General features: G+C 40.6%; 1 protein-coding gene across 1 annotated transcript in view; it reads right to left on the bottom strand.

Annotated features, from left to right (window-relative positions):
• Nucleotides 1-12816, bottom strand: part of PLXND1 (plexin D1) — a 189230-nt gene that overhangs the window by 98945 nt on the left and 77469 nt on the right. The window contains 1 exon segment of the mRNA XM_074283857.1: nt 7887-7989. Coding sequence (XP_074139958.1) covers nt 7887-7989 — 103 coding nt within the window.

The raw sequence follows: 12816 nt of genomic DNA, 5'->3' as shown, positions 1-12816 counted from the left end.
CTGTAATAGAGGATGTCCTGTACAGAATCAATCAATCAATCAAGAGGCATTTATTCGGTATGTGCTTAATGGAAGAGAGGTTTTCTATAATGATCAGATAGAGCAGTGGGCCTGGATCAGTGCCAAGACCTGAGTTCAATCTGACCTCAGACACTTCCTAGCTGTATAACTCTGGGCAAGCCATTTAACAACATTGCTTGCCTCAGTTTCCTCATCTGTAAAATGAACTGAAGAAGGAAATGGCAAACTATTCCAGAATCTTTGCCAAGAAAATTCCAAATAGGATCATGAAGAGTTGGATGTACCTGAAATGACTGACCAACAGCAAAGAAATGATCATGGAAGGGAACTTAGGGGACATCTAGCACACTTCCCTTTACAGATGAGAAAACTGAGGCACAAAAGGGTAATGATATGGCCAAGGTGACACAGTAGGAAGTGCTCTCTGTATACTCCTATTTGCCTATGACATAATGCTGATATCACGCACCAAGACCAGGAAGAATATTGGGTCTCCTCAATGAAATCTAGGGCCATCCAAAGTGGACTGGTATGACAATTCTGTCACATAGAATGTCGAATCTGGAGTTGGAGAGACAAGGCTTCAAATTATAGTTCTATGGTCGGCTACCCAATAGACTGAGATTACTACTAAGGTCCCCAAATCTCTGGTCCTATAAACTGAGTAAGGAAAAAAAAAGGAAAGAATACTTTTTGTCCACATGAGGGATTGGCAAACAATGGCCTCAAGGTTAGATCCAGTCAATCATTTATTTTTGTATGGCTTACTAGTGAGTTATGGATGACTTTTTAAATAAAATAAAACTTTGTTTAAAAATTTATCAGCTCACAGCCCTACAAAAACATTTGGTAAGGCTTTAGTCTGTCCAACCCTGGTCTAGACCATGTCATTTTTATTGTTGTTCAGTCATTTCACTCATGTTTTACTCTTCATGACCCCATTGGGGGTTTTTTAAGCAAATATATTGGAGTAGTTTGCCATTTCCTTCTCTAGCTTATTTTTTATAGATGAGAAAACTGAGGCAAACAGGATATAGATGGATAGTCTATTGATATATATATATATCCTGGACCAGTATTGAGGATGTGCAATGATCTGGGACTGGAACTGAGCAGGAGTAAGAAAGGAACAAAACAAGTATTTATTAAAGGCCTACTTTAGAGCACTGTACCTCAATTGTTCCTGTTATAATAATAGTTTGCATTAATATAGTGTCTTAAGGTTTGCAGAATTCTGTATAGACGTTACCAGCAATCCTGGGAGGAAGATGCTGATTACTCACTACTTTACAACTGAGAAAACTGAGGCAGACAGAAATTAAATGACTGGGTCAAGGTTACACAGCTACTTAGAGTCTATTCTTGCTATCTGTACTTTGTTCTTAAAGAGGACCATGACATCAGGGAGGCGATGCCAGGACATGTGAGTGAACTGAACTGAAATGAGGGAGGGCTGGGCAAGGTCACCTGCCTCACCTTCCCCTCCAGAGCCTTCTGGGTCCAGTGGCAAGATAAGAATCAGAAGGCCTGGAAATGGCTCCTCTTTAAGAGTCTAAGGCAGAGTTGGAACTAAGATACTTAACTCCAAGTCAGCTACTGCCCAACCCAAATGCCTATGATTCTACTACTGACCCGTTAGAGGCAGGATTGGAAATCAGGTCTCTCCTGACTTCAGCGTCAGGACTCTTCCACATCGCTGTGTCTCATACATAAAGTCTTCTTCTTCATACCTCATCTTCTCAGAAAGGAACTGATGTACTCTCTCTCTCTCTCTCTCTCTGTGTTCTGTCTCTGTTTCTCTCTGTCTCTCTGTCTCTCCCTGTCTCTGTGTCTGTCTGTCTGCCTCTTTTTCTCTCTCTTCTCTTTTATTCTTTCCTCTCTGCCTTTCTGTCTCTGTCTCTCCTTCCCTCTCTCCCTTCTTTCTTTCCTTTTTGTTCCATCTTCCTTCATTTTTCTCTCTATCTGTCTCTATTTCTGTTTCTCTCTCTGTCTCTCTCTTTGTTTCTCTCTGTCTTTCTTTCTATGTCAATCTGTCTCTCAGTATCCTTGTCTCTCTCTTTTCCTCTTTCCTTCTCTTCTCTCTTTTTTTCTCTTTCTCTCCTTCTCTCTCTCCCCCTCTATCTTTTCCCTCTTCCCCATTCTGTGTCTTCTCTTCTCTTTTATTCTCTTTCTCCCTTCCTCCTTCTCCCTCTCCCTTCCTCCATCCTTTCCTCCTTCTGTCTCTCTCTTAATTTGGTTCTTCCTATACATACTGTGTTGCACTATTATTTCATCTCACACTTGATCCTCTTAAACAGATGGTAAGCTCCTCGGGGGTAGGTCCTGACTCTTCCCATTTCTTTTGGATTCCCTTCAGTCCCTGTACATGGCCATTTACTCCAGCAATACTCAGTTAGGGGGTGTACAAGGTGTTCAGGGAGAAGCAGCACTTCTGGGGCAAGGGCTTTCCAGGAACTTTTCAGGGCTGCTCATTCCCCTCTGGTGCCCACCTGGCGCCTGTCTCTCCCTCTGGCTCCCTGTAGCATGGGCAGCTTGTCTCTGTGGAGGGGCAGAGTGAACGAGCCTGTTAGGGCGCCCAGCACCTTCCAGGATGAGTGGATGAGAACAACTTATTCCAGTGGCCATAAGGACACCTGAAGCTTGGTCAGACCAAGGTCATGCACTGTGTGCCGGTCAGCCTGACTTTTCCCTGGACACTGGTGGAAGAGAGAATGAGGCTGACGCCTTTGAGAAATTCTGTCTCACAAATCCAATTCACACCCAAGTCAAGACATTCTCCACGCTGCCTTTGGTCCTTTTTGAAAACGGAGAACAAACAACAGCAAAATCTGTGCCCCTGTACCTTACGAAGAGCAGCCTTCTTTATCAGGGCAGACCACCCACCTGCTTTATGCTAAGCCTTGGCCACACTCACAACCTGAGCCAGAGTTAGCATGGGATAGGAACTGATGGTTCAAAGGATGATTAGTGGGATTAACTTCATTATAAGCTGTGGGGGTGGGGGGCTGAGCAGAGCAGCTGGGCCACGGGATCGGGTGGACATTCGAGGCTCTATGGAGAAACAGGCCATTTGTAAAAACCATGGGAACAAGCTTCCACGTGTGCCATTAGCTGCCTCAGAAACAGTAGGTGTGGTCACTTTCCCCCCTCTCTCTTATAGTTTTAATTGATTAAATCCAGGCATCCTCGAGTGCTTGGAAAATGGTGGCTCAGTGCCAATTTTGAAGCTAGTATCAAGAGCCAAAGGGATTCTAGTTACTAAAATGACCAGGAAAGCTTAATGCTTCCAAGAAAAAAGCCTCCCACCCCCTACTGCAGCAATTGTTTGAGGCACTCAGGGGCAGAGCCCAGCCAGGGCAAAAATCACAGCCCATTCAATTTTCTCTTCCAGCCCGTTTCTATGGTTCCCATCAGACTAATCCAGAGAAAACTGATGATAAACGTTGTTGTTGCTGCTGTCCTCCAAAGGGAAACTGAGGTAGCTGACAAGAAGGGGCACTCCTCATGCCAGACAGGGAGAGGCAGGAAGAGGAAAGAATATATACTCCCCATTCTCAGGGCTTCTATGAGATGCAAAGGAAATCTGTTGAACCTAGAATCCTAGAACCTGAGTTCAATCTTAACTCTGACACTTAACTATTTGTGCGACTTAGAGCAAGACACATAATCTCAGTGGGTCTCCTCATCTGTAGTTACAGAGGAAGGAGTGGAACAGATGACTGTTAAGGTCCCTCCCAACTCAAAAAGCCCCGTCTGATTCATCTCTGACTTGTTCTATGTCAATGTCCTCTTCATCTTCTCCCCTAGGACCTCTCCTCTTTCCATTCTCCCGTGTTCCCAAGCTTCAAGTGTCAGTCACCAGACCTGACACAATTCCATTCTTGGGGACTTCTTGGATCAGTGCTCCTTTCATTAGGTACCCACTAGCCAGCCTGATAATTTGCAGGGAATTGAAGCTAAGCTCGTAGGCATATAGTTAGTAGATCTTATTATATTCCCCCCACTTTTCAGTCAATCAGACAACATTTGTTATTCTCCAATCTTTTCAGAAATTCTCCCAATTTTAACAGACTTTCAGGAAAATTAATCACATCCACCACTTTTCTCCAGGACCCACTTGAACTCATCACAGGCAGCTAGGATACCAATTTCAGCATTTTCCCCTAAATGAATAGAAGCCCCACTTAGCACAGTCCTTGGCACATAGTAGGTACTTAATAAATGCTAGTTGATTACCTGACTGATTGACTGACTACTTCCACCTCCCCATTTGGAATGAGGAACATTTCTTGCCAGCTGCCTTGGTTTCCCTAGTGGGTAGCAATTGTGGCCAGACCTCATGCTCTCACATTTATTTTTTGGGAGGGAAGGGTTGTTCGACGGGAGACATAGAAACAGACTGGATGAGAAAACTGAATGGCTTTTGATTTTGTCCTTATGCTAAGATATGTTGAGATCTGCCAATAAGCCCTTTAAATAGTTGATCCTCAAGAATGAATAGAACTTGAATGCAAATCAAAGATATTTTTCTTTGCTTTCTTAATTTTTCTTAGGATTTTTTGTCTGCATTTTCTTTCACAGAATGACTTACATATAAATGTGTTTTGCATGATGACATCTGTCTAACCTATGTCAAATTACTTGCTTTCTTAATGGAGGGGGTGAGGGAGGAAGAGAATTTGGAAATAAACATTTTTTAAAAAGTTAAAATTATTTTTATATGTAACTAGGAAAAGAAAATATTAAATGAGAAAAAATGGTTGCTCTTCTAAGGATGGGAGGCTTTTCTTTTTTTGGAAACATTAAGCTTTCCTGGTCATCTCAATGAATCTCTCTTACTATCTTTCTGCTTATCTTGAGTGTTCACTCCCAATGAAGCACTTTGCTCTGCTCTTTCCAGTACAAGGAAGGATAAAACAAGAAAAAAAAAAGCCAAGCAGTCTCACCTCCTCTTCAACAGCAGTAGAAATACTCTGATTTCTCTTTTGCTCAGAATAGTTTAAAAAAAAACCCACAACCTTCAAAAAAAAACCATCTTTAGCAGTTTTCATTACTTTTATTACTTCAATTAGTCAACATTTATTAAGTCCTACTATGTGCCAGGCATTGTGCAAAGTACAATACTGTTCCTCCTACTCTTATAGACATGTATTTCTGAGCCATAGTATTAAATGTAGAAATTTAAAAAAAAAACTCCAAACCTCCAGGTCGGGATGGAGTCCCCATGAAAGTAGTTTGTATATGCTATACTGTGGCCTAGACCTTCTCATTTTTGGAGATCAATGCCTTGTATCTACATGAGGGGCAGGGCAAACTTGGTAACAGAATGGGAGAAAGGAAAGCTCTGAAATCTTCAATGCTTTTGACTGTTTTGTTGGAAGCTTCTGGCTTCCAGCTTCAAGAGAGAAGATGGAAGATGCTAAATCCCATTTCAGGGTATTGAATAAAAAGACTTTGGAAAGAAGCCGAAGTGAGAGGAGTTGACCATCCTTGTCATGTCCTTGGTCCCAGCTTCCTATATCAGGGATCTCAGAAGACTTTCCCTTGAATGAGATCTGGGAATCTCTCTCTTGATTGAGCTGGGTTTCTTCGCTCCCATTGGAAATTTCTTCACCCTGTATTGTCTGCTATATATTCTCCCATAGATACTTTCTCTGACTCCTATCCTGCCACTAAATTGAATAAATGAGTTTCCTGGCTAAATATTAGGTGTATTCATTGAGGAACTGATATTCAATGGGAAAGGGGTCAAACCTTAACATGTAAATTTTGGGATCCCACTTTCCCCATTAATAAAGTTAGACTGAAGCTGATCATGTCACCTGGATTAATAATCTTTAAGGGGTTGATGGGTATGATTCTAGCTCAGAACTTCCTCACTCTCTGAGAAGAGCAGGGTAGCCAAACCACCTGGCCTCAACCCTTCTGCTTCCCCACCTGTGGGAATTAAAGTCTCTTTTGGAGAAGATAAACCTTTGAGCAACATAAAGCTAACTTATGATATATGTGGAGGACAGCATTTGCCAAATATGTACATGTAAACACATATACACATATATGTGCATATGTATATGAATCTATATACACATTGGGCAGCTAGGTGGTGCCTTGGATAGTGCAGGGCTTAGACACAGAAAGATCTGAATTCAAATCCAGCCTCAGATACTAACTGTGTGACTTTGGTTAAACTACTTAACCCTGTTTGCTTCAGTTTCCTTATCTACAAAATGAGCTGGAGAAGAAAATAGACTCGCCAGTCTAATAACTTTGCCAAGAAAACCCCAAATGGGCTCACGAAGAGCTAGACATGACGAAATGACTGAACAACAATTATATATACATATATATATGCTTATTTCATAATAGAAAATAGCTTCAATGATGAAAGAAAAATAGCAGTAGACATGCTCAAAATTTCACAGAAGACAAAATCCAAAAATAGTAGCTAGCAATAAAACCTTTAGTGCAAAGAAGCAAATTAGCCATCATAGACTTCACAGAGTTTAAATGGTATAAAACCCGTGCTTAGAATATAGCTTTGGAAGTTAGGGATCTCTTAAAGTAATAGGAGACGTAAAAGTAGGGTTGGTATAATTTCAGAAGAGTTATGCTCATATGAAGACATCTGGGAATCAGAGAGACAAGCATAGTGGAAGGCAATGGGTAAGGAGCAACACAGATAGAAACAGAAGTGACATTGTCATTAGGGCATACTATATTCAGAAATATGCTGGAGCCAGCTCATACTGGCTTGCAAGAGTCAATTGTTAAATGATCAATGTAAGCATTTATGTGTTAGGAAATAGACAAATACTATAAAATAAGGGCTTGACTTATTACATTGTTGATTGTCTAGATTTAAGAAAGTGATAGAGGAAATGTTAATAGTATAAACTTAAAAGTGTATCATGCATTTATTTTTTCAAAAGTCAGTTATGTTTTATTTTTAATCAAGTATTTCTCTGAAATCTCCTAACACCCATGATTGCCAAAAATAAGACATCAGGCATGAAATTAGAATATACAATACATGATATCATACATAATTTTTTAAAAGAACTGGTTGTTAAACATTTAATTACTCACCCTTGACTACAAAGTTGCTAGCAAAAAGAAGAAAGAATCGATGCATTCAAGAAACACAAGCCCAACTTTGCTTATGGAACATAAATATGATAAGAGTAGTTATGGAAGATTTTAATTATCCATACATCTGTCAAAGGCAAAACAGCTAGTAATTTTTAAATGATAACTTTTGTCTTCACAAAGTGGACAAATAAACAAGGGGAAATCCTGTGCTGGATTTAATTCCAAGAAGAAAAGTGTGGTTGCTAGAATGGAAACAATCGGAAATGACCACCCCATCATAGAATTTTCAATGGAGGAGAAGAAAGGTGGTAATAATCTAACACGCATACTATATTTTGGAAGAACAGATTTCAAGGGCTCAAAGAAAAGAGAGGTAGAATTCTAAGGACCAAAGTGTCAAAGGGAAGTCAGCTCAGGGTGGAGGGTCTCAAGAATTAAACTCTGAAGTCACCAGGAGAAGTGAATCTGATGAAGAGGTAAAGTATGAATTGTCTAAAGGGACCAGTGTGAATGCACAGGGAAGTTACCAACCAATTTAGATTTTATGAAGACCTGTATGGAAGATGGAAGCAAGAGCAGGGAATGGAGGATCAATGCAAAATTGGGACACAATCCAGTTAAGAAAATTAGAGAAAATCCTGATCTGGGGATGGGGAGCCTGGACAGACTGACCACCTGCTCTTCCCATTAACCCTACTGAGAGCCTTGAGCGAAAACACAGAGATAAAGACGTTTATAGCATGATAGGGAAGGAAACTCAGATGTGTCCAACTTACCGTGGGATTTGGTGTGTTCCCACACTCTGACACGTTGGAGACACAGGTATGCTGCTGAGTGCACCAGAAACAGGGCCATCTAGTAGACAGGCAGCTGGTGCATCTGGAAAACACATCAAAGGCAGAGCCATTTAACACCCACAGTATTCATCCAACCACGTCTTCACCTCCAGTGCTTCCCAACACAGACCTTCCATTTCTGCTTCCCCAGTCTCCTTCACTGTCTGTAGTACCTGATAGGTCTATATCCACTTCAGATCTTTGTGTAGGCTATTCTCCTCAACTGGAATCCCATTACTCTCCAATAATTCAAATCTACTCTGTCTTCACAACCCAAGTCGATTATCATCTTTAAGAAAGAGGCCTTCCCTGACCACCCCGGCCCAGAGTAAGCTTCCCTTCCTCTCGGTTTCTATAGTATGGGAAGGATCTTTCCTGCCAGAATTCTTCATTGAGTACTTGCTATTTTTACCTGACATTCAATCCCATTGAATTTCATCTAATAAGCCCCCACTGTGCTCAGCTTTGGGGATTCAAAGACAAAATATAAAACCTAAAACAGAATCTACAAGCTGGTTACATTCTACTTCTACTGTTGGTTATCTCTTCATATATTTATGCCCTGCTGTTCCAATCAGGCTGCAAACTTGTCTTGAATAACTCTCACAGGAGCTGACATAGAATTAGGCCCACAATAAATGCTCAAAAATATTTGGGACCTTAGAATGTTGGAACTAGAAGATCTCATAGATCAGAGGATGTTGGAATATATATATGTGGGGGGGCGAGTGTGTGTATGTTGTGTGTGTGTCTATATATATATGTAGGAATGATTCTTGGTGGGTTGATTGAATGAATATAGAATGACACAGCTCAAAAAAACTTGGAAAACAGAATATTAGAACATAAGATATGTCAAGGCTGGGTGGGACCTTAAAAAACAGAAGGGGGAAGGAGAAGAGGAATTAGAAGGTAGGATATTTGAAGATAAAGGTATCTTGGAACATAGAAAGTTAGAGGGTGAAGAGTATTTAGAACCTAGGACATTACAGATAAAGGGTCTTAGAACATAAAATATAATAGTGAAGGGTATTTAGGACATAGAACATTAGAAGTAAAGAGTTTTAGAACAGAGAATGTAAGAGGGTGAAGGGTATTTAGAACATAGAACATTAGAGGTAAACATAAAATATTAGAAGGTGAAGAGTATTTAGGGTATGGGACATTAGAAGGTAAAGGGCCTTAGAACATAGGATGTAAGAGGGTGAAGGGCATTTAGAACACAGAGCATTTGATTGTGAAGGGAATGTCAAACTTAAGGCTATAGAAACAGAAAGGGCCTTAAAGATCAGTCAATTGGCCCAATATTCTTATTTTATAGATACGTAAACTGAGATCTAGAAAAGTAAAATCTATTTGCTATATCAAGGTCACCTTAAAAACCCTCCAGTTCAATCTTTGGCAAAGGGCAGATGAAGAAGAATCTCCAATTAATAAGGCGGGAAAGACCTAGGGATTGTCTAAGGAAAGTTGCTAGGTTCCACACTTCCCTTACATTAAAAAGTAGCTGAGATTTTGACTCTCTGGGATCTTGTTCCCTTGAGTCCTAAACCACAAAGAATAGTGGTCTGTGGGAAATTTCTTCGGCCCTCTGGCATCTCAGCCCATCCTCCCAAACCAGGGTTTACAAGACGGTTACAGAAGGAATGACACAATCAGCATTTGAACTCAGGGCCTGTGATTCCACGTTCAATGCTCTATTCATTTCATTATCAGTAATGCTGAACTCTTGAGACAAGATAGTTGTTACAGGACTGAGATTGCCCACATGCATCTGGCCTGAAATCACCTCTTCCTCCTCAACTCACACACAACCTGCTCACTATATACCCCAGGCAGGGCCGTCAGTCCCTGGGGATCTTTCCTTTGGACAGAACCCAAGTTACTTTGGAAGGGAGAGAACTACGGTATAATGGGAAAAGCTCTGGCTTTGGAATTGGAAAATCTAGATTTGAACCCCAGTTTTGCCATTGAGCAAGTATGATTTAGGACAAGCTACTTCGTGTATATAAACCTGAGTTTCCTCAGAGTGAAAAAGCTGGGTAAGATGACCTTGAAGAGGCAACTCGGAAATCCTATGACTTTCATTTCTAACAATTCAGGGAGTGGAATCCCTATGACTCAGTAACTACTCCTGCTTCCTCCTCTTCCTGTTCCCTGCCTTCAAAGAGCTTACATTCTATTGATACTGTGAGGATTCTACCCGTCCTCTCCAACTAGACCTGGGGCTCTCAACCTTTTTAATGAGTCACAGACAGTAGAAGTTTATGGGTTCTTTTCCGGAATGCTACTTTTAAATGCATAAAACAAAATATATAGGATTTCAAAGGAAATCAGCTATATTGAAATCGTTTTCAAACTTTAAAAAAAGGGTCACAGACCTCAGGCTAAGAACCCCTGAAGCTCGAGGCATAAAATTCATTTCTCAGACCCTTCTGGGCTCTAAGCACACAAGGACTCAAAAATACTAAGAATCCCTGAATGTTAGAATTTTCCCCAGGTTCCCCAAGCTCAGTTCTCTTGACCCTTAGAGGGCAATATCTCTCACCCCTTGCTGGAAATTTCCACTGAGATCCTCAATTTTCCCATCCAGTCTCACAGTAATAACAGCCTTTGAAAACCCACTAATCTGCTTCATTTGGACAGCTAGGCAGCCGGGGGCCCACACTGAGAATCTATGTACAGCTAGAGAAATCACAGGATTTTAGAGTCAGGGGGATCATTTTAGAGAGGAGAACATGAGGCCCAGAAGTGGGAAAGCACTTGCTCAGGGTCTCCCAGGGAATAAGTGACAGAGCTGGTATTCCCTGAGCACTATGCTAGTCTCTAAAAGCAGATTTCTAAGGATCTGGAGAAACTGCCGAACCTCATCCTGGAACAAGAACTGTATCTTTTTGCTTATATTTGTACCCCCAACATTCAGCACAATGTCTAGCACATAGTAGGCACTTAATAACTTGATTTGATTGCTGATTCAGGTTAGAGGTTAATTGCCTTCTAACCTGTATTTGGAAAGCACCTAAGAGGCCGGATATAATCAGGACCAGTGAGGGCCTCTGAATCCTAAACTAGCTTAGAAATTTAAGAGGGGAAACCACTTACTTCACCTCTTTCCAAGCTATTTTAAGAGAAAAAAAGAAAAGTAAGGCTAGTTTGGGGAGGGTGGGCTGAGATGCCAGAGGGCTCAAGAAATTTCCCACAGAACAACATCCTTTGTGGTTTAGGACTCAAGGGAGCAAGATCCCAGATGGCGCTCCTGGAAAGTCAAAGTCTCATCTACTTTTTTTAGGGAACTGTGCTACCTAGCAACTTTCCTTCTTAGACAGTTCCTAGGTCTTAGAGGGGGTTTTCCTGCCTTACTAATTGGAAATTTTTCTCTAGCTGCCCTTCCCCAAACCCAGGTCACCCAGTTCCAGAGCGGATGTTGATCAAGCAAACACTTAATTCAGAGTTGAGAAAATGACCTGGTGAGACCAAGCTATATGAGGAATGGTTGAAAGATCTAGAGATGTTGAGCCTAGAAATAATAGTAACTAGCATGATCCAGTGCTCTGTCGATAAGAATTTTCTAATTTGATCCTCACAACAATCCTATGATATAGGGGCTATTATTATCATCCCTATTTTATAGATGAGGAAACTGAGGCTTTGTAACATTAAATAACTTACCCAGGATCATACAGCTAATATACATCTGAGGCAGGATTTGATTTCAGGTCTTTCCGAATCTAAGATCTGCACTCTAGCCACTGTGTCTCTAGCTGCTTAGAAAAAACACTCACTTGACTATCTTTATTTCCTACAAGAGAGGGCTAGGTAGCACAATGGTAGATTCATCTTCCTGAATTTGAATCTTACCTCAGACACTAGCTGTGTGACAGTGGGGCAAGTCATGTAACTGTTTGCCTCAGTTCCCTCATCTGTAAAATAAGCTGAAGGAACTGGCAAACTACTTTGCCAAGAAGCCATGAAGAGCTGGAAATGACTGAAACAAGTGAACCAGGTGATACAGTGGGGAGAGAGCTGTTTCTGGCTTCAAATCCTGTCTCAGCTACTTACTAGGTGACTCCAATCACTTAACTTTCCTCTACCTCAGTTTCCCCATTTGTAAGATGAGAGGGATAATCTCAGTGCTCTCTTCTAGTTCTAAATCTATGATCTTGCAGGAAGTTGGGGAAAGAGAGGAGGGCATTATATCAATATCAGAAGCAGAAAGAGGAGGAGGAAGGAGTAAGAGAAGGAAAAGGAGGAGGAGGAGGAAGAGGAGAAGAAAAAAAGAAAGAGGAGGATGAGAAAAAGAATATAGAAAAAGAAGAGAAAAAAAGAAAAAGAAAAAAGAAACAAAAAGAAGGAGGAGAAAGAGAAGGAGGAATGTGGAGGAGGGGGAGGAGGAAAAGAAGAGGGAGGAGGAAGAGAAAAACAAAAACAAGAACAAGAAAAGAAAGAAAAAATATCCAAATACAACAGAAGAGAGCAGGAGAGAGTTAGGAAGGGGACACAAACAAGCAAGGTTATTTTGTTATTCTTGCACTGAGATGAATATACACTTACAAATTTTAGGTAACAAACTCACAATTTCATACAATCCTCTCTTCTGTTCTCTGTGTATTGAAACATTCATGTTTGGTAAGCTTATAATAAAAAGGGAAATTTTTAAAGAAAAATTTAAAGAAAAGAATTTAACATAGAGAAAATAAAATAAAAAAGAATTTAATTCAAAGAAAAGAAAATGTAAAGAAATTAAAGAATATTTTTAAAAAAGAAAATTTAAAGAAAAAATGTAATTTATAATGTGGACAAAGATATGAGCATTTTTGTGTCTCTTCAGGAGCTAGAACCAGGACCTTTGGGGAGTATGTAATTACAGGAG

The sequence above is a fragment of the Sminthopsis crassicaudata genome, chromosome 1 (genome assembly GCF_048593235.1).
Source record: "Sminthopsis crassicaudata isolate SCR6 chromosome 1, ASM4859323v1, whole genome shotgun sequence".
NCBI lineage: Eukaryota > Metazoa > Chordata > Mammalia > Dasyuromorphia > Dasyuridae > Sminthopsis > Sminthopsis crassicaudata.
Note: the sequence above shows the minus strand (reverse complement) of the source record. Positions and strands in the feature narration are given on the sequence as shown.